At 37.1% G+C, this 20,669-nt stretch overlaps 2 protein-coding genes across 4 annotated transcripts; one reads left to right on the forward strand and one right to left on the reverse strand.

Moving 5' to 3' along the window:
• The first annotated feature begins 2,671 nt into the window (after positions 1–2,671).
• Positions 2,672–5,128, forward strand: LOC128022477 (gastrin/cholecystokinin-like peptide). Its single transcript, XM_052610107.1, has 3 exons — positions 2,672–2,698; positions 4,724–4,930; positions 5,008–5,128. Exons 2-3 carry the CDS (start codon positions 4,726–4,728, stop codon positions 5,082–5,084), a joined length of 282 nt encoding a protein of 93 aa, XP_052466067.1. The 5' UTR covers positions 2,672–2,698; positions 4,724–4,725; the 3' UTR covers positions 5,085–5,128.
• Positions 5,129–5,963: 835 nt separating this feature from the next.
• On the reverse strand, positions 5,964–17,359 carry hap1 (huntingtin associated protein 1). Of its 3 annotated transcripts, XM_052610092.1 has the most exons (15): positions 17,009–17,357; positions 14,559–14,635; positions 14,321–14,437; positions 12,800–12,891; positions 12,596–12,704; positions 11,603–11,681; positions 11,376–11,506; positions 11,194–11,268; positions 10,875–11,086; positions 10,276–10,491; positions 9,868–10,187; positions 9,071–9,265; positions 8,759–8,861; positions 8,387–8,436; positions 7,545–7,693 (listed from the first exon to the last, which is right to left on the reverse strand). In XM_052610092.1, exons 1-14 carry the CDS (start codon positions 17,151–17,153, stop codon positions 8,403–8,405), a joined length of 1,905 nt encoding a protein of 634 aa, XP_052466052.1. In that variant the 5' UTR covers positions 17,154–17,357; the 3' UTR covers positions 7,545–7,693; positions 8,387–8,402. The 3 variants fall into 3 exon arrangements, with proteins under 3 accessions (XP_052466049.1, XP_052466053.1, XP_052466052.1); XM_052610089.1 differs by lacking the exon at positions 8,387–8,436 and having other exon boundaries at positions 5,964–7,693; positions 17,009–17,355; XM_052610093.1 differs by lacking the exons at positions 8,387–8,436; positions 8,759–8,861 and having other exon boundaries at positions 7,501–7,693; positions 17,009–17,359.
• Positions 17,360–20,669: the final 3,310 nt, after the last annotated feature.

Raw genomic sequence — 20,669 nt, forward strand, 5'->3', positions numbered from 1 at the left:
ATGACTGTGCATGTGGGGCAAAACGTTCCAGAAATAAACCGATATGTACAGCTCCGTCTTTCTTTTCTTTGTGCTTACAATTTTGGCACGATTCTCTCACTAACTGACTGAGTTTTGCAAGCTTGAGGGAGAGGGCGGATCCACCACCTTCTCGCTGACTCTCCATTTACTCTTATCTGATTGGTTCAATAAACACATCATATGCCAAAACATTAATCTTCATTTAGTTCTGGGTCGTTCTTGCTGCCAGAATGGTACTTTTAACATACACATAGGCTACATTAAAAATAAATAGCCTATATAACAATTTAATTAAAGTATGATACTTAAGTTGTGTATACCATTAGGCTAGACTCCCATGTGTTTATAATGAGTTGTGAGTTGATGTTAACATTATTGGATTGGTTTGGCTTTACACTGAAATTTAATATAATCTGCATACACCATTGAGCTGTTAAACATTACAATCACAATGATGTTATGTGACATCGCTCAGCACTGAAGTATCAGAGTGCTATACTTTGTAAAACCTTTTTACTAAACCAATAAAGCTACATGAATCTGAATTTGTCCGTTTTTCCAGACCGTATATTTAGAAATTTTAATAGCTCTAATTACTTTCATGTGACTGATCAAGCTATCATAGGAAGCAAGTGTGAGCAACAAAATCATTTATTTGTGTCCAGATTTGACTAAGGCAAAAACTTACCCTTCAAATCAAAATAAAATAATACATCTTTGATCAAAAATATCTTTAATGATGTCTAAATATATATCCAAATTAAAGTAACTAATCGAGTGGGAATCCTACGTTCCCAGCCACTAGGGAATAGTGATGTGCGGGTTGTCTCATAACCCGTGGACCCCGCAGGTTGCGGCAGGTAAAGAAATCGTCACTTTATTTGTATAATCAAGTTGTTATTTTTTTATTATTATTATTTACCAATCTGGCAGCTACAACGATCTGGAATTAAATGAAGATTAATGTTTTGGCATATGATGTGTTTATTGAACCAATCAGATAAGAGTAAATGGAGAGTCAGCAGAGCCTCATGTGATTGGCTACAAGAAGGTGGTGGTCCCACCCTCCCCCTCGGTTGAAAAGATCAGTTAGTGAGAGAATCATGCCAAAATTGTAAGCGCAAAGAAAAGAAAGATGATATCAGTTTATGTTGGGAACTCTTTGCCCCACATGCACAACAATTAATTTAGACATTTGCAACAGTTCGTTTTTTCACACATACAGATGCAGTTTCATAACACATGAATTACACTAACAATAGTAAAATGCTGCAAAAAAAAATTTCTTACGCTTGGAACACAATTCACAGTTTTACAAAGCTTCTCTTGTGCATGCAAATTTAATTTATGCTTACAGTTTTATGTACACTTCCACAACTCCTACCCTGCGTATGCAAATCTATTAGGCATTCAATTACCTCCATAAAAATAATTTCTCTAGAGTGTAATCTCAAAACTGCTTAGAATAAGTTTTTCAAGGTCTTTCAATGTTGCTTTGGAACACATGACTTTGGTTTTTGAAGACACAAGCTTTTTCAATGTTAATAGTGAAGCACTTTTGTTGAAATATGTTTTAAAATAAATATTCTGTCATCATTTACTCACTTTCGTGTCTGTGGAAACCTGCGTGACATTCTTTATTCTGTGGAAGATAAATATTTTGAGGTTATTATTGTATCGTCAATGAAATTCAGTGGTAACCAAAACTGGTTAGGTATATTCCTCAGAATATTTTTCTTGGAGTAAATGATGAGTAAACTATTCCTTTAGGGTTTGTTCTTTTCAATCATTTAATACGTGTAATTATGCTTTTTATTTTAATTATGATGACAGAACAGTTGCTTCATTCTGACTTTTTTACCTTGTGTATTAAAAAAATAATCAGAAATGTAAAAATGCTCAAACTAGAAATGTTTCAGTCATTGTATGTGAACTGGATGTGTCCAATATGTTTACCACAAAACAAAAACAAAAAAACAGATTTGACAAAATGTGATTATGTCATTATGTCATCAATACCAATGCTATAGATAAGGAAAGGTGGAAAATGCAACACATCGAATTGAGCAGTATCTGATGTCATATACCTTCTGGCTATCAATGGTGGACTGGCAACTGTTTGTTCACCTCACTCACACGATAGCAGAGAACTGTGCTCTTGAGTAAAATCTTTAGGTACATAAAACTAATGTTCCTGAAAGGAAGCAACAGACTCCTCCCCGGCAATAAAAATCAAAAGCTCTGTCACAGCCTTTCTCCATCAGTTCATCTGAATCAATAAGACAGTTTTAAAAAGGATACTTACTGATAGCACATCATATAATTTTACATTAGGACAACTGATTAGATGAGAACTCGGATGCTGACGTGAATAAAAAATCCACGGCTAATTCTTTTTTAGAGGTCATATTAATTTGAATGCTGTTTTCCATGACTTTCCTGATCATTTGGTTCTGTAATGTTTGCTATGTTAAATTCTCAGAACTGATTATTGAATTTCCCATGTTCATTTAACTGTCATGCTCCTCCTCCTGAACAATAATGATCGGACTCCACTGATTCACACCTTCATTTTTTTTTACCTGACAAAAATATATATAAAGGGACTGAGATGTTATTTTGGATTAAGTCTTTATTCGTACCCTGCCGAAAACGTTTTTGGCTCAGGAAAATTCAGGTAAATCAGCTTTTTCTTAATTTTTGATATGTCCATGTTGAAGAAACCATCCTGCTGATGAAAAACTGATGCTTTTTGTGTGTCTGTGAATATTGTAAGTGGTTTCTAGCTGGTCATTAGCTTGAATAAGCTGCTCTTTAGTTGGTTTAAAGCTGGGTTCTGGACAACACAGCTAGTTGACCAATCATAAAACTTGCCTGAACCAGCAAGAAACCATTTCAAAATCTGTTTTACATTAACATCTTAAAGCTGCAGTTGGTAACTTTTGACGCTCTAGCGGTTAATAAACAGAACTGCTTGCGTCTTGCGGAAGAACATTGTAGCCCGAGCTACTTCTCTCTGTTTATGTTTATTCGGCCTAAAATAGTCCGAATATAAACACTTATTATAGGTGCACCCTAGTGATTCACGACAAGCTAAAAACACGGTTTGGAAAATGGAGTATGGTGTACTCGCTTATTATATAAATTTTTCTACATTTTTAACACAAACAAAGTTACGAACTGCAGCTCTGATTTGTTGTTTTCTTAAAGGGAGCGGTCTGTAACTGCAAAGGGCAATAGAGGTCGGGATCGTTGCGTCACGTCGCAATGCATTGTGGGAATCGCGGTACAGAAGTAGATGTACTGTATAGTAGGCATTAGGTAACGTTGGTCATTTGGTCATTAATTTTGATTATTTTTTGGAAAATGGTTCAGTATTGCTGTATTGTGAACTGCTGTAATCGGTTTCATGATCGACAGGGCAAACGCCTCGTGAATCATATTAGTTTTCAACATTTTCCTACTTGGAAAAAAAACACAAGGTGTCTGAAATCACCAAGAGGCGTCAGATGGCTTGGGTCGCCGCTGTACGGAGGGAAACCATCACCTTTGATAATATTATAATACATAGTTATGGTGAGACATGTTGTGTATGGTCTCTCTCTCTCACACACATACACACACACAAACACATTACGTTTTCTCTAGTTTTTGGCCAGTAAGGGAGTCAGTTTAGTGTCTGTATTTTTTGTTTAAACATTTTCTTTTGACCCAATCCTGAACTTAATTTGCTTTTTGATATTTTTGTGCTGACTGTATTTAACAAATTTGAACAACTTGTTTAAAAAAAATAAAAATAAACTGGAACGAACTTCAAAATAGGAAGTTAAGCGTCTTGTTTTGGTGAATGGTGGGTTGTGTCTGAGGTGAATGTTCGTCAATATTAATACCGGATTACAGAACTACCGGAGGAAAACAGTGGATTTTTGCAAGTATGATAGGTGAGTAATTACTCCTGAAGTGTAACAAACCCGCATAGACAAGCTTCATAGCTCGCAGAATCTGATAAGTGTGTGTGTGTGTGTGTGTGTGTCACCACTGATGCTTGGTTAATGTTAACATTTCCTTAGTGAGAAAGATTGTTTTCTCCACATTTAATTTGCAGATCCATTTATGATCTGCAGGTGAGCCTCCAGTGACTTTTTAAAAAGTGAAAGTGAAATTTTTAAATTGATCGGAGGTGTAAGCGCTCACTCCACAGACCCGGTAGGAGAAATGATCAGGGAAACTGAGGCTTGGTAAACTTTCATGTGTTCATAGGGATCGATTCCGCCTACAACCTCTTTTTTTTTTAAGTAGCGTTGTTTGGCTTCATTATTGAGTTTGTCCGTATAGGTATAGGCAACTTTTTTTGTCACGTTCTATAACTTTTTCTGGAGACTGGCTATTATCTTATTACAAACCTGCTTTGCGATGCCTCTAAAATGGCCGCCGTTACCCACAATGCACCATTCCATGACGTCTACGCCCGAGCTCTATAGGACACTGGGAGGAGCCAGAGGAGCTTGATTTTTTTTTTCACAGATTATCTGTCTCATATTCTACTGTCAGGACATAATGACAGGTTTAACAAATATGTAAAAAAATATATTTTTACAAAAGTTCCCTACTGCAGCTTTATGTTAGATTTCTAGCACGAATGTGGGAATTCTTTGATGATACTAACATTTAGGCTATTTTAAACACTTGTTGTTTTTCACAGTAATGATGGCCAAGTGCATCGTGTTGACCGCTATAGCGATGCTGGCGGTGGCTTGTGTGGCCTCTCCTCTGTCCAGAGACACAGCTGTGAACACAAAGGCGACGGGACGGTTTCCCGCGAGACTGGAGGCCCGCGTGAGTCGTTCTGTGCATGTACCGGGGGATCAGCGCGAGCTCGTGTCCCGGCAGCTCTTACAGGCACTGTCAGGTGCGTGTCTCTGGAGGTAGAAACATTCGAAGAAACGAAGCCTCACTCTTACTTGCTGTTCTTCGTGTTTCCGATAGAAATCATCCAGCGGGAGGACTGCGTTACAGATTATCAAGGCTGGGTAGATTTTGGGCGCCGGAGTACAGAGATTTAATTGTTTAGTAAAAACTTTGTCATTAAATATAAGCTATTTGCAACAATATGTGTGTGTGTGTGAGTGTCATGCAGGTGCGAATTTCACATTTATATATACACAGCCAGTACACACAACAGTAGGTACGGAAAGACCCCCTTACATTTTTCACTCTTTGTTATATTGCAGCCATTTGCTAAAATAATTTAAGTAAATTTTTTTCCTCATTAATGTACAAACAGCACCCCTACTGACAGAAAAACACAGAATTGTTGATTTTTTTTTTTTTCAGATTTATAAAAAAAAGAAAAACTGAAATATCACATGGTCCTAAGTTTTCCTTCTATTTTATTCAATTTCTATTCTATTCTTATCTATTCTACTCTTCTATTTCTATTCTCCTCTGACCTCTTGACCTCTGATATCAACAAAGCATTTTCGTCCACACAACTGCCGCTCACTGGATATTTTCTCCTTTTCTGATCATTCTTCCGTAAACCCTAGAGATGATTGTGCGTAAAGATCCCAGTAGATCAGCAGTTTTTGAAACACTCAGACCAGCCCGTCACCAACAACCTTTCCACATTCAAAGTCACTTAAATCCCCTTTCTTCCCCATTCTGATGCTTGGTTTGGACTTCAGCAAGTTATCTTCAACACATCTAGATGCTTAAATTGCTGCCATGTGATTGGCTGATTAGCAATTTGAGTTACCAAGCAATTGATCATGTATTAAAGGGGTCAGTTTGTGTGTGTGTGTGTGTATATATATATATATATTCACCCTTTTAGTGTTTTCATACCATTTTTATACTCTCTTTACTGTTACCATGTAGTTTTTTTTTAAGAAAACAAAAATAGATTGGTCACAAATAACCACATAAACACACAAAGATAAGCATACGGGTCAAAAATACACTGAAATCTTTATTGCCATTTAACACAGTATCAGTGCCTGAAACTCTGGGCTTTTAATTCATCATGAGGCTAAACATTGTTCAAATGTAAAAATATTACTCAACCTTTAACCTCTGATCCTTGAGTAAACTGACGATTCTTTATATAATTGTATTTATTTTTTTCTAAACAACTCTTTACATATTCTACAAAAATAGTGACCAGCCGAGGATTTTGTTTTACACAGAGTGGTATTAAAGGTAGACATTTTTATTTAAATATATTACTTTTTAAATAACCACTGAGACGTCTGACACTTTAGATCAGTAAATACTACCCTCGTCCTGCCCCTTTGAACATTTCAAACACACACAGTACAAAGCTTTCTCCATATACAGATATATTTGTGTTCACCTGGTTGACAGACACAAGCGGACACAACAGAAGATCTTGATCGAGAGAAGAAGAAAGCAAAACCTGTGTTCATTGAATAATCCAGTGATATAAATTCAGCCCTTGATGACTCGATTTACTTAATTACTTAACTGCAGCAGAAACTGTGTCAACTTTACTAGTGCATCCCTGATTCTGGTAAGACACAATCATATGCACTACAAACTTTACAGGTGAAAACGTGACTGTGACATTTAAGTTGCATGACATACGTGTGTGTGTGTATGTGTGTGCATGGGTGTACTTGCATTAAAGCACTGTGAAAATAAAGCACAAGATCACTTCTATTCGCTCAACAAGATCGTATAATATTCCCTAAATTGACCACCAACATTCATCATAAATACAGCTTCTCATTTTTAAAGTGTGTAGACTGCAGGTACAGTACATAACCTCACATAATGTACCCTGCATTCCCTAGGAAAAGGGATCTGAATTCTCTGAAAAGTGCTATTATGAACAAACGTGTCTTTCAGGAAGCAAAACGCACTATTGACACTGATGCTTGATTGGCAGCAAGCAACTGAGGCCACGTAGTGCATTTCTTCTGTAGTGCTGCTACATGGAACAATTTCATAACAATAAAGTAGTGATTTCAAGACTGATTGTGACAAGACAAGGTCTCAACAAAGGAGGACATTATTTTGTTGAAAAACAAATGTTCCCTTCTTAAGAGTGTTTAAAGCACCCCATGACACCAATGATACAAAAAAAGGTGTGTTTGACTTCATAATGAAATCTTTTTTTGGTGCAGTCCATACCTAAAATTCCCAGTGCCGAAAGAAGTCACTACGGAAATGAAAACTTGATATGGCTTTGTAATGCCCCATTACGAATGGGAAAAGTTTAGCTGCATGCTACAATGAGGGGTGATGCAGAATTGGACCCTTCAATGGTGAACGGCGTTTTGTGTTTCACTGGGGGCTGGCTTTTCTCCTTGAATCCACAAAGCCTCTGGCAACCACTTTGTACAGGCCCAGGCTTCTGAGTTTTTCCACAAGATTGACGCTGAAAATGTTTCCCTGCCATTCCTTTTCTCTTTTGTTCGGTTGACTTCCCGCAGAGTCCCGTTGTGTTTCCTCTGAGGACGCGGTGGCTCTGTGAGCGAGAGGGGAGTTGGGATGAACTGCAGCTGAGATGCCGCGCTCTGACACAAGTTGTAGCAGACCGAGGGAGGAGGTCGGGTGGAGGTGTGATGTGGACCCAGAGACGCACTGGAGGCCTGGTGACGTCCTCACGTGCTCACAGCTCCCACAAGCAGATGCACTGTGGGGCCGAAGGCTGGGGAAAGAACAAGGAGTCAGCCAAACCACACCAGAAATAAACAGGGCAGGACACAAGTGTTAATGCATAACATGCATGATCATGCTAATACATAAAAGAATGGAAAGATGAGACTTCAACAGCATTCATAGAAAGACTTGAATGTATATTCTCAAAATATCACATTTTAGTCATGATAAAAGATTATTCAGGAAACCCCATATAAGAAGTTTATTATATATATATCCTTTAACATTTTAATGTTAATGTTAATATAAAATTGTTCTGAATCTATATACTTTATGTACACTTTACACATAAAAAAGGCAAAGCCAATCAAATAATGTAAATAATTAAAATAAATATTTTTTGTCCAATTATTTTATATCAATGGTATTGTCAATGTTATAAACTAATACTCTGTGTGTGTATATATATATATATATATATATATATATTTTTTTTTTTTTAAAGGAAAAATTCAAGGTAAAAGTTCAGAGACTGTTAAATTAAAACATGTTTTTCCAGTTTTTCCAGTACCTAAACCTAAATCTGTTGATCTGTAGGAGAGAAGACAGAATTAGTTATAAAATGTCCTGATCTGTTATGCTAGCGTTATGAAACCTAAGGTTAGAGAGAAACAAAGTTAGTAGATGGATTTCGGATGATCCTAGTAAAGGGTTCAAAGAGACCATCCCTGACACGGCTTACTTTATGAAGGACGGTTTTATAACTGTACAAAGAGCCGGTTCCAGCGCTTCCTGTTACAGATTGAAGGAGGGAAAATAAGTAAGAAAAAACTATTAAAATGATGTTTGGTTGTGAACACACAGACATTTCTGATATTCCCCAAGTGCCTTTTTACATGTAAGAATTAGGGCTGTCAATGTAATGCTTTAACATTACACAAAACGACAACTGAACTGCGCAATCTAGCCTAATTTAAATAACTGCCAACTCTAGTAAGAAATACTTGTGTTATACATATAACCAATTAAATAGAAAAAAATTGAATGAATTTTGATGGATGATTGCCAGTCCTACAACAAGCTCTGTGTGGGCATCAGTGTGATCATGTCTTACCTGGTGGAGAAGGAGGAGAGGAGGGCAGAGGGATGGAGGATCTGACCGCTAGTGGACGGGGGGGTGTTTGAGGTCTGAGGGATGTTAGGTCTGGATGAAGAGACTGCGTTTATGTGAGGAAACACAAACACATGCTAAACCTCAGCTATGCATGACAACTACCTACAGCACTACACTGAAGTCAAAGTGGTATAAAACCACAATAATAGCTAGGAAGCATGGGAAAGATTATAAAAATAGTACATCATCAAGAATCAAACAAACCAAAGAATTAAGAAGAAAATGTGTTGCTGTAGGTGAACAGGCTCTTACCCACAGTGCCTTTCAGGAGGTTGGGGAATTTGGACGGATCAGGCTCATCTTCCTCGAGGTCGTTGAGGCTGTAGACATGTTGAAAATCTACATCCAGCTCTCTGAAGTCTTTGGTGAGGACACCCGGCCGAGGGTGCAGGATGCCCCCCAGATTGGGCTTGGCCAGCTGCTGCCATTGGTGCAGAGTCACTGAGCCTGTGGACAGGGGCAAGAGGAAGTAGACTGCTCAGTAAAATGGTTTCTGATCTATTAATAAACCATAATTGTATTGCATTGCATTATGTTTTGCCCCCAGATCAGATTGCCCTGATCAGAAAATTAAGCACGTAAATATCATCTTACTAAGACATATTCTTAAGAGATATAGAGTGACAGCTGATATTTATATGCATTGTGTAAGCCATCTGCTATAATGTTATAAAGATCAAATTCATTTACATAACAGGCTATCAGAATTTATTTTCTTCTTCGTTGTTTTTTGTTTTGTTTTTTGGTCTAAATGTTCAATAAACTTCCATTTTTAATTGATTATGATCCTTCTTTGATAAATCTGGCTTTACAGGGATAATATCTGATAAATTTTCATCCACCAAAAATTTAGAAACACGATAGGAAAAACCATAAACCAGGAAATGATATCATAGAGAGGATCCCTGTGTGACTGTGTAAAATATCCCATAATTTGATCTTTATATGATATGGCAATTTAGGTTGTAAAATTGTGTAATTTTTATATCTGTTATTTTATCTCGATTTAATTATTTGTTCATTATTTTATCGTGTGTGTATCTACTGACCCTCCAGAGGCTTGACTATCTGCAGGCGCTCAGGCAGGTACGAGCGGGAGGAGCCTGTGCCCGAGGAGTGCGTGGAGGTGCCGGAGTAGTTCGTTCCTGTGGATGCGACGCTGCCGTTGGGTGTCAGGAAACCGCTGGAGCCTCCGCCGCTGCCGCTGCTTCCACTCTGCAAGGCGCGCAGTTTCCTTTCTCTCTCCACCTCGAAGAAGGGCCGCTCTGATGTGTGGCTCTCCTGGCGCTCTGAAAGAGACCGGAGTGCTTCCTCTAAATCCTGCCCTCCTGGCGTACCTGGCTGGCCCAAACGCTTCGACTCCAGTAACCTAGGCAGGAAATATGGCATTATTAACTGATTCATTCTTAATAGTTAAAGTCATTTCTGAGAAAATGTGAAAATGAATAGACACCGACCCATGATCCTGAGTGTGCGTCGGAGGGGAGTGCTTATCCTCCATGTTGACACTAATATTGTCTGATTCATAATAACTGGTCCGTGGCGTACTGATCCGACTAGAGCGTAAGGATGCAGGGCTCGAACCCGGAACCTGCGGAGACTGAATCTGAGAACGTAGCCGAGCTGCTTGATTGGCCACCTTCACGGTCTCAAACACCCGCAGCGGATGATTCCTGTGCAGAACATTAAGAGAATCACGTCAAATCCATTTTCAGTACATCAACATTTTAATTAATTATATATAACGCATGTTAACTAGGATTTGAATAAACTGCAAAAAAGAATTCAGTCTTTTTATTATGTTTCCAGCAATATATCTTAACGTTAAAGAGGTGCTGCAGAGTACTGCCTTTTTATTATTTGCAGTGTTCTCTATTGGTCCACTTCTATTTTGAAATTTATTTTTTATTCTTGTGTTGGCAAAGCTGAATTCCTTCAGAAATCATTCTAATATCCTGATCATGAGTGCTCATGATTTTTTTATTTTGTTTTACAGATATTTTGATATTTATCATGAAACAATGAAATACAGTTTTGTAGTATATGAATGACTAACTTGTATTCAGTGGGCGCTGGGCTGTCTAGGCCTTTCCGGAAGGTTCCTTCAATCTCAGCAGCAAGTGAATCCATTGGGACGACCGCTGCCAGGGTGCTATAACGCTGCACGGTGCTGTTGGGCAGGCTCTTGTTTTGCAGGTTTTTAATGTCCTCTCTGGCTTCATGGAGCATGTCTTTACATTCGGAGTACCTCTCCTGCAGCTCCTTCAGCTGCCACCAGAGAGAGACAGAACATCATCAACTGGCACTCGATTCACAAAAGCCATTTATCAAAAACTAGGAGGCATATTGTGGTATTGATATTGCGAGGAAAGTACCTCTGTTTTAAGCTGCAACTGGCATTCCCGGGAAACATTCAGATGTTGCGTTAACTCCTCGTTCTCAGCGGTGAGCTGAATTTGGAAGGAAATTTGACTTATTTGTTTATAAAAAAAGAATTCTCTAAGTGAGGCATAAGCAAAACACAGCGAGTATGTGTGTGTGTGTGTGTGTGTCTGACCCCTTTGCAGCGCTGCTCTAGGTCCACAATCTGTCCCAGGAGGGCACTAATCTCTTCCTGTTGTCTTAGCGAATCTTCCATCTTCCGGGCCAATTCCTCTGACAGAGACACGACCTGCTTATTCGCTGTTGCTGTTGAGAGAAATAAGAAGACACTTCAGTCTGTTATCACGAAAACTAATCTGAGATACTCAAAGAAGAGCTGGGCATCATGGTTTATTTACTCACAGAGTTCGTCCACACACACCATCATAAGCCGTTGCTCTTGTTCCTCATAACTGTTGGTCTCAAATGTCAACTCATTAGCCTAAAAAACAGTGATGGGTGTGAAAACATACCTAGCTGTGCAGCAACTTTTTGATATGTTTTTTGATTTCCCTGTTGAAAAAAACAGCATATGCTGGTTAGGTATGTTTTGATGCTGGGATGCTGGTTTATGCTGGTCCTTTGCTGGTTTATGCTGGTCCTTTTGCTGGTTTATGCCGGTCCTTTTGTTGGTTTATGCTTGTCCTTTTGCTGGTTTATGCTGGTCCTTTTGCTGGTTTATGCTGTTCCTTTTGCTGGTTTATGCTGGTCCTTTTGCTGGTTTATGCTGGTCCTTTTGCTGGTTTATGCTGGTCCTTTGCTGGTTTATGCTGGTCCTTTTGCTGGTTTATGCTGGTCCTTTTGCTGGTTTATGCTGGTCCTTTTGCTGGTTTATGCTGGTCCTTTTGCTGGTTTATGCTGGTCCTTTTGCTGGTTTATGCTGGTCCTTTTGCTGGTTTATGCTTGTCATTTTGCTGGTTTATGCTGGTCCTTTTGCTGGTTTATGCTGGTCCTTTGTTGGTTTATGCTGGTCCTTTTGCTGGTTTATGCTGGTCCTTTTGCTGGTTTATGCTTGTCCTTTTGCTGGTTTATGCTTGTCATTTTGCTGGTTTATGCTGGTCCTTTTGCTGGTTTATGATGGTCCTTTTGCTGGTTTATGCTGGTCCTTTTGCTGGTTTATGCTTGTCATTTTGCTGGTTTATGCTGGTCCTTTTGCTGGTTTATGCTGGTCCTTTTGCTGGTTTATGCTTGTCACTTGACAAGTGTCTCTCACCCCCTTGCCTCCGACCAGCATAAACCAGCAAAAGGACCAGCATAAACCAGCAAAGGACCAGCATCTTAGCATCAAAACATACCTAACAAGCATAGGCTGTTTTTTTCAGCAGGTATGTTGATATGTTTTGCATTTAAGCATACCTCGGTGCGCAATTTAAAGTTCTCCTCTTCTAAACCCTTCAGTTTCTGTTGCAGGAAGTCATAATTGACACAGTTGATGAGAGATGAGGACGAATCCTTCTGTATAAGCCTGAATGAGGATGAGACTTGTCAGTAATTTATCAGTAATGCAGAATTAAGTTGTTGAACACTTTGTGTGTGTGAGAGAGAGAGATGTAAACTCACAGTGTTTCTGAGGCATGCTCTATATCTTCAGTGCTGGCATAAAAGTGCAGGAGATCATCTCTCATGGAGAGCTCATGACGCAGCTGGGCAATCTGTAAGAACAGACCCAGAGTCAGCGTTTGCATCCATATAACGAAGAGAGCGGTGCACAGACAGATGAAACTTTCAGTGAGTCAAAAATTATGAAAGTTGACGGGCCCTTAAAAAGTCTTAGGCTGATAATGCATGGGGTAACATTTTGAGCAGTTTTGCTGGGCAGCTTTTTTTGCTAAATGTTGCTAGGGTAATTTCTCATTGAGGATGGTTAACAAATGTCTTTCTGGATACTTAAGATCGGATGTGTGCCCGTTTTTGTGTTTGTCCCTTTAAATGCAAATGAGCTGATGCTCCCGCCTCCCTTTTAAGAAGAGGGTGGACCTTCAAGAGCTCATGCTCCAGCATACTGCCAACAATAAAATAGGAAAATATTACGCAATCTGACTGTACTGTGCATTGTAATTACGCATTTATGAATTACACAGGCGGCGCAATAAAAATTATGACATAGCTGGTCTTATGGTGCCTTTGCGTGCTATTACATTATGAGCTCAACTTCACAATGCTTTTAAATGTAATTTTTAACTGCCACATTCCTTACGATGATTCTGGTAGAGCATGAATGAAGAGACAATGGTAGCTTTAGCAACTTTACCCTTACAGAGAGCCAAGAATCTCTTTTGGAAAACAAAATATCAGGAGTCTGTATCTGGAGTCTGGATGTTCGTGCATGAAGCGTTGGTATCGATCTGTCTTTCAGAATCAACCTCTGCACAATTCCAACACTCGACTGATCCTCATTTGTGAGGGAGTCCGGTCTAAAATGATTAGCACAAACGTATAGGACTTTTCCTTTTTTTATGACATTTTCTTTGAAAATGAAATGTAACCACCGTGTCCTCAGAGGTCCATGGAGACTCCTATGTTGGTGCATCCCAACACACTTATAATTGCTCTTTGGCGCTGACATTGCACCTCTAGCAGCTACAGCAAGAAAACAGTAACATTACCATTTGGCGAACCGCTGCTTCTCACTCAGGGCAGTGTTAACACACAACTGTTTTCAAACACCTTTATAAAAGTGATTTTTGCATAATAGGTCACCTTTAAATTAAACATCCTCCAGTCAGCCTGGTCTGGCAAAACCAATCAGTTCATGTTTTTAGGTATATAATTGTACAGACTTCGGCTGGTGAGGAACGTTCATTACTGGACCTTGAACAATTTGACACCCCTGCCATTTAAAAACAGTTACTTTCTATGTTAAGGTCCAAAAAGGATAAAACACCATAAAAAAGTTATTAATAAAGTGCTTATCAGTAAATTAAATAGATAGAATGACAGAAGGACAAATAAATAGATAGACAGACTGACTGACAGATAGATAATATGACATGAGTAAATAATGTAAATGAGTGAATAGATGGATAAAGATTCCTATTCGTTTAAAAACAAGCAAAAGTATTTTCTTGTCCAAGTAATCACCTCTTCCCTGGTGATTTCCAGCTGTTCATCCAGTAGTTTGTTGCGTTCAGTCAGGGCTTTATTCTGCTTGAGAAGCGACTGGCCAATCCGGGCTGCCAATTCCAGATCCCGCTCTTTCTGCGGAGGAAGACAATCATGTGCGGGACCTTTATGATGTCATGACTGAGGCATCAATGGAAAGACAGTGGTATCATGTATGCTATGTTTGAGACTGTGAAGCAAGACAAGTGTCTCTCACCTCCTCAAGCAGATGTGTAACTGCCTCGATGTCATGATATGTCTTTGTGATCTGACCAACTCTCTCTGAACACAGCACTGCAGAGGAAAAAAACAGACATTGAAAGGAGGAACGTGAGAAAGAGGCTGTTAAAAGTTGGCTTATGGGCTCATGAAACAAAATCTAATAAGTAGAGTCAATGTGACCCAACCGCGACGAGACAGGTAAACAGACATCTATGCAGTCAAGAACAAGAGCCTCTTAGGCTGATCCTCATTAAGGGTTAATTCTGCTCAAAATGATCGGGCCTGCATTTACAGAACAAACGTCTTCTAGACCAGTGATTCACAGACAGAGATGCTTTTCCAGCAGGTTGCATATATATATATATATATATATATATATATATATATATATATATATATATATATATATATATATATAATTGATTTTAAATGTACTTTAATTTTAAATTAATTCAAATGAAATTAAATGGAAATATTAAATATATAAATATTAAAATAGTAACAAATATATAAATTACAATATTTTACACATATATCTTATGATTATCCTTTTATTAAAATATTTTTTAGTAACTGTCTTGTTTGACAAATCTTTAGAGATTTTATATATATATATATATATATATATATATATATATATATATATATATATAATAATTGATTGGTGATCCAAAAATATTTGCAGTATTTATGAACAGCTTTTTCATGGCAGGATCCAGAGGGTGCATTTTTATTTGAGGAAATATTAAAATAGAATGTAATATTATAAACTATTAATAAATACATAAATATAACTTATTAAAATACAATATAATATAAATATACTATTAAAATAAAATTAAGTTCAGTTCTATTTAAAAGAAAGAGGGTTAGAAAGCTTCCAAAGTTTATACATTTACTAAATTATACTCATTGTTAAGGAACACAATGGAGGTTTTAGGGTGCTGCTGTCCAATATCGACACTGCTTTCTATTATTTACTTTTTTTAAGTACTCTGTACAAAGCACTACCCTCTACATAAGTACATTATATTTCTCTGCTGTTTTCAGGACACGTATTATCACTTGTTTGGTTCTTGCCTTTCCCTGAGGCATAATCAAATTTCATCTGGAATGAGACGTGTTTGACTTTGCTAAAGTAAAAGCTTGGCCATGTTTCCCAGATCTGCAAATGATGGCTTAGCTCAGCAAAGACCCCATCAATAAATTCTTAACCTTTAACACTAGAGACACTCAAATGCACTGCAAAAATGGCAATATCAAAATTCTTCTCCGAGGTCCCTCACAAAACAGTTGCTCGAAATGCTAAGCTGCAGCTGACAGGGTTGCAGACAGCAGGGGAAATGAAGTTCCACACAAATAATTAAATGCATCTGACCATCTCACTGTCACAGTGTGGATAGCAAATCAAACAGGCCTATCAAGATTTTGAGACTGTGCATCCAGTGAAACTGAAAACCATCAAGAACATTGCAAAAAGGAAATATGAAACAATCATACAGTTCGATTGGAATGAAGACAATCATGATTGTGTTTTGGCTGCCGAGAACATGACACCACTGAAATTCAAGACCTTTAGAGACAGAAACTGACATTTTTGTTTACATCAAATCTGAATCCTGACGCAAAACCAGAGTGGCACTAAATAGCAGATAACGATTAGTGTCAGCATGTGTCCTTTCATTCAGTCTCAGAGCCGCTGCTAAATCTGCTCACCTGGCCTGAGAAGAGTTCAGTTCTGCTGGGATTTACGTCACTGAGAGAATTAAAGACATTAAGGACAGTAAGACCGTAAGACTTAGTACTATGTGAAACTGGAACGAGCTTCTGTGTCTGGACAGATTAAAGTGATTAAAATGCAGGCAATTAATTCTATATCCATCAGTAGACCAAGCAGGAAACCATGAATTTTATTGATTTATTTTTTATGAAAACACAGACTAATATATATATATATATATATATATATATATATATATATATATATATATATATTAGTCTGTGTTTTCATAAAAAATAAATCATATATATATATATATAAATATTAGATGTTGGTTAATCACAACTTATCTGCAATTTATCCATCCGCACTCCATCTTTTGGACATAAATTTCACCAAGGTCAAAACCCCTCACACGTTCACTCCACGATACCATGTGATTCCATCATGATGACAAAACTAACAAATCATGCAAATACGAAGAGACTGTAACCACATGTTTGTGGTGAAACAGCAATTACAACCTCAGAAAAGAGCTAATCAATTCTTCTGCAGGTGATAAAGTGGATTTATTGACATGCTGTGCACTTTCAAAACCCTCTTCAGCAAATAATGTCCTTCATGATCCACGTCACGCTATCTCTCCTCCTGCCTCGCAGCATGCAGCTCTTTTTTCTAGTTCTCCTCTCTCACACATTGTCTGTCTCCTTATCTTTCTCTGTTACCTTGCACCAGCTCCCTGCACAGTCCCTCAGTGTCTGTTTCCTCTTCGTCCTCTGCTTCTTCATCATCTTCATCACGGCTGGTGCTGCTGTCTCTCTCGCTCTCGTCCATTCCTGTACTGCTCCACACCTCCATTCCTGCACTCATGCTCTGCTACGTCTGTCTCAAGTTTTTCTCTCTCTCCACAGTCTGTGCCAGACTGATTTATGACACGATCTGTCTGTCTGCTGCCTGTCACCACTGCTGTCCTCTAGACTTTCTGCTCACTAATGCATCTTTAAGCTCCCAGACTGCACATGCTGACATTGTTATTGAATCTTCTGAGTGTGTGTCACTGCAGCTCAGACTCACCTGGCTGCTCTGAGCCACAGGAGGAGATCAACTCTGAGAGGAGGAGAGGGGGCGGTGGCTGAAGGAGATTTAGGAGGATAGATGATAGGCCAGGGCATCTGTGTGTATTATTCTAGTCAATTTGAGTTTTAGATCATGTTTATTTATGAACACATTTTGCTAAATTACTTTGAAACAGCTTGTGTTATTGTGTGATGGAACACCCCTGTTCAAACACAATATGGTACCTTCCAGATTAATGTCATAATACTGCTGCAGCACAACAGAGAGACACTCCCACAGTCAGCACTTAAAATACTAAAACTTAAATTAAAAATTAAATAAATATATCTAGAAATATTTTGTAAAAAAAAAAAAAAGAAAAGAAAAACTAACAAAAATGACTTCACAAGCTAAAATGTAAAAAAAAAAAAAAAAAATCTGCCTCTCTCTATAAAGTTTTCTATAACATAGAAACAAACATTTTGAAAAATAGAATGTCACAACATTAATAAATTCTATAATAGTTAATAAATAATGCTAAAGTATAACTGCATATTCAGGAGTGTGCGCCAAAACTACAGCTTATCTGAACCTTAATGACACATTTTTTTGTCTATTTTTGAATAATCGTGTTTGGTAAAACATGGTTTTGGGGACATTTTTTCTGAATTTAAGATAATGTTAACATGTTAATGTTTTGTCTGATTTCCATAAGCAATAAAAAGAGAGAAAGTATTTTATCTAGTTTGTGTGTGAAATGAAAACCTAGCATTTAGGTTTGAAATGTTTAAAACACGTTTTATTTTAAATAGAGCTGTAAATCATTTAAACTTTTGTTTGAATTAATAACATGATATGATGATATATTAACTGGATAAATCAACATTTGTCCCTTAAATGAAGATAATTTAAAACGACCTTTTTTATGAGTAAACAGACATTTAGTCAATATATTGTTTGTTTTATTTAAAAATTAAATAAATAACTGACAGATGACTGAATCCAATCCAATGTCACTAAATCTGATCAGGTGTTAGTGATCCACACTTAACAAAATATAATATCTAATCTAATAAAACAGTCGTCTGATGCTAGATGACTTTCTGCCACAGAGTTATACACACATATGCCAATCCAATCATTTACCACAATCTGTTTTGAGAATGAAACGATGACCATAGCAAAATGGCAAATGCAGTGAATCAAGAACAAAAATTTTATCTCAGATCGAACACAGACTAGAAACGTATGTTTAGATATTTAGGCTAGAAATAACAGCTGTGTTTGGTCTACAGCCCACGTGAAGCCCAGGTACGAGAACATGTTTCCATGTCAAGTGGATTAGAACTAAATTAGCACCACCGTAAATCCATCAGAGCAGTCACAGAGCGATCTGTTTCCTTTTTCCATCATTTCAAAGCTGCAAAATAAACACTGGCTGTCACCACTACCGTCCTGTTTTTGAAAGAGTTCTCTTATGCTCACCAAGACTGCATTTATTTGATATGGTAAAAACAGTAATACTGTGAAATATTATTACAATAAACTGTAATCCCTAATCCTCAAAATAAATTGTATACATGAGTAGGGTGAACTTAAATGTAATAAATTAGTTCAGTCAAATTAGCTTTTATAAGTATTTTAGAACTTTCCTTCTTTTGAGTTCACTAAACTGACACATTTTAAGAAATCTGAACTTTCATAAAAATTCTAAAATTTCTCAAAAAAAAAAAAAAACTCAAATTTAACAGAAACTGGGCTGGAATTTCTATTTCCCAGCATGCTTTGCCATGACACTCGAAATTGAGAGTAACTGCTAAGTGTTATATAATGGTTTGGTTTTTTTTTTTTCTGTAAGATTAATGTTAAGTGGGAGATCTAGTAGTGTTTATTGTTTTGTTGATTTAGACATGTGTTTCTGTCATGTGAGTTTTATAATTTTATAATCACGGTGACAAGTGGAGCACGTGGCTTTGAGAACCGTTACATTAAATATTTTATATTGCTCTACTTATTCAATAATTGCAATGCTTTGGTAATAATACCACATGCACAAATTAGTAAGGTTACTTTTACAGCATTATAAAGTTAAAGCTAACTACATTTCTACAAATAAAATACTTAAATTGAGATGACACAACACTTTTAAGTTAAATGTTTGAATTAGCTTGTTTGCCAACTTGGGTTTACAGTGTCATGATCCTTCAGAGATCATTCTAATATGACAATTTGCTGCTCATGAAACATTTCTGTGACACTTTTGATCAATTTAATGCATCCTTGCTGAATAAAAGTATTGATTTCTATATAAAGTATCAATTCCATAAATGAAAGAAAATCTTATCTTAAGCTCTAAAAAAACGTTAGTTAGTTAGTGTTAGTGTTGAAGTATGATCTTTATTTAGTCATGCATTTTTTTTTTTTTTGTGGTCAATCAGTGATGCCACAAGATCACATCCATGAAACAAACATGAATTACTTTGGTCCATAAACACACTCCCAAAACTGCAGTGGCCTCAGTTTGGTCAGTGTGAGCAGCAGACAGATACTACATCAGAGCGGCTGACTGTCTGCCAGGCCACAGAGAGAAGCCACTGAGAACAGCAGAATGTCTCATTATCCTTAAGCAGGGAGATAATCCTGTTGATGGCATTTGCATCTGTGCTCTAAGAGGACGGGAAGTGGCTGGGATTACAGTACTGCTCTCCTGCAGGGTCAACAGTGGCACTCCAGCCTGTGAGACAGTGAGGCAATGGACTGCCATACCTTTTCACATATCATTTTATTTGATATAATACTTGTTGCTTCCTAAATGAAATAACCAGCTTTAACCGAGTGATGCAGGCATTACATATTTTTGTAGACCAAAACTTAGAAACAAGTTAGCATTTTAGCATTTCCATACTCACTAGTCCCCTTCTATAGCCTCAGTGTCTTTATAACAAGGATAGTATAGTTTGTTTATAACCCGGATTACATCTAGCATTTTACTTCTGGTGATTGTTATTAAAGGTTCAGAATGCATAAAAGTTAATTTTTGTTAAGCAGTGTTATTGCCAGTATCTATACTTTTATTTATTTACTTATTTGTATGTGTGTATATATATATATATATATATATATATATATATATATATATATATATACACATATATATATATATATATATATATATATATATATATATATATATATATATATATATTTTTTTTTTTTTATTTTTTTTTTTTTTTTTTTATTCATATATCTTATTAGTTTTAGTTATTTAAATACATCAAGGTAACTAAATGAAAATAAGGAATGTGACTTTGGAAACTAGCTGAAATAAAA

Source organism: Carassius gibelio, chromosome A11, assembly GCF_023724105.1.
Source record: "Carassius gibelio isolate Cgi1373 ecotype wild population from Czech Republic chromosome A11, carGib1.2-hapl.c, whole genome shotgun sequence".
NCBI classification, from domain to species: domain Eukaryota; kingdom Metazoa; phylum Chordata; class Actinopteri; order Cypriniformes; family Cyprinidae; genus Carassius; species Carassius gibelio.

What these genes read in the sequence shown, in the direction of transcription:
- hap1 (XM_052610089.1), bottom strand. Translation starts at nt 17,153, where the DNA reads ATGAGTGCAGGAATGGAGGTGTGGAGCAGTACAGGAATGGACGAGAGC. An exon ending in TTACACATCTGCTTGAGGAG is followed by an intron (nt 14,438 to 14,558) that starts GTGAGAGACACT and finishes CTTCCTCCGCAG; the next exon opens with AAAGAGCGGGATCTGGAATT. An exon ending in GATAGTCAAGCCTCTGGAGG is followed by an intron (nt 9,266 to 9,867) that starts GTCAGTAGATAC and finishes CCCTGTCCACAG; the next exon opens with GCTCAGTGACTCTGCACCAA.
- LOC128022477 (XM_052610107.1), top strand. Translation starts at nt 4,726, where the DNA reads ATGATGGCCAAGTGCATCGTGTTGACCGCTATAGCGATGCTGGCGGTG. An exon ending in GCTCTTACAGGCACTGTCAG is followed by an intron (nt 4,931 to 5,007) that starts GTGCGTGTCTCT and finishes TGTTTCCGATAG; the next exon opens with AAATCATCCAGCGGGAGGAC.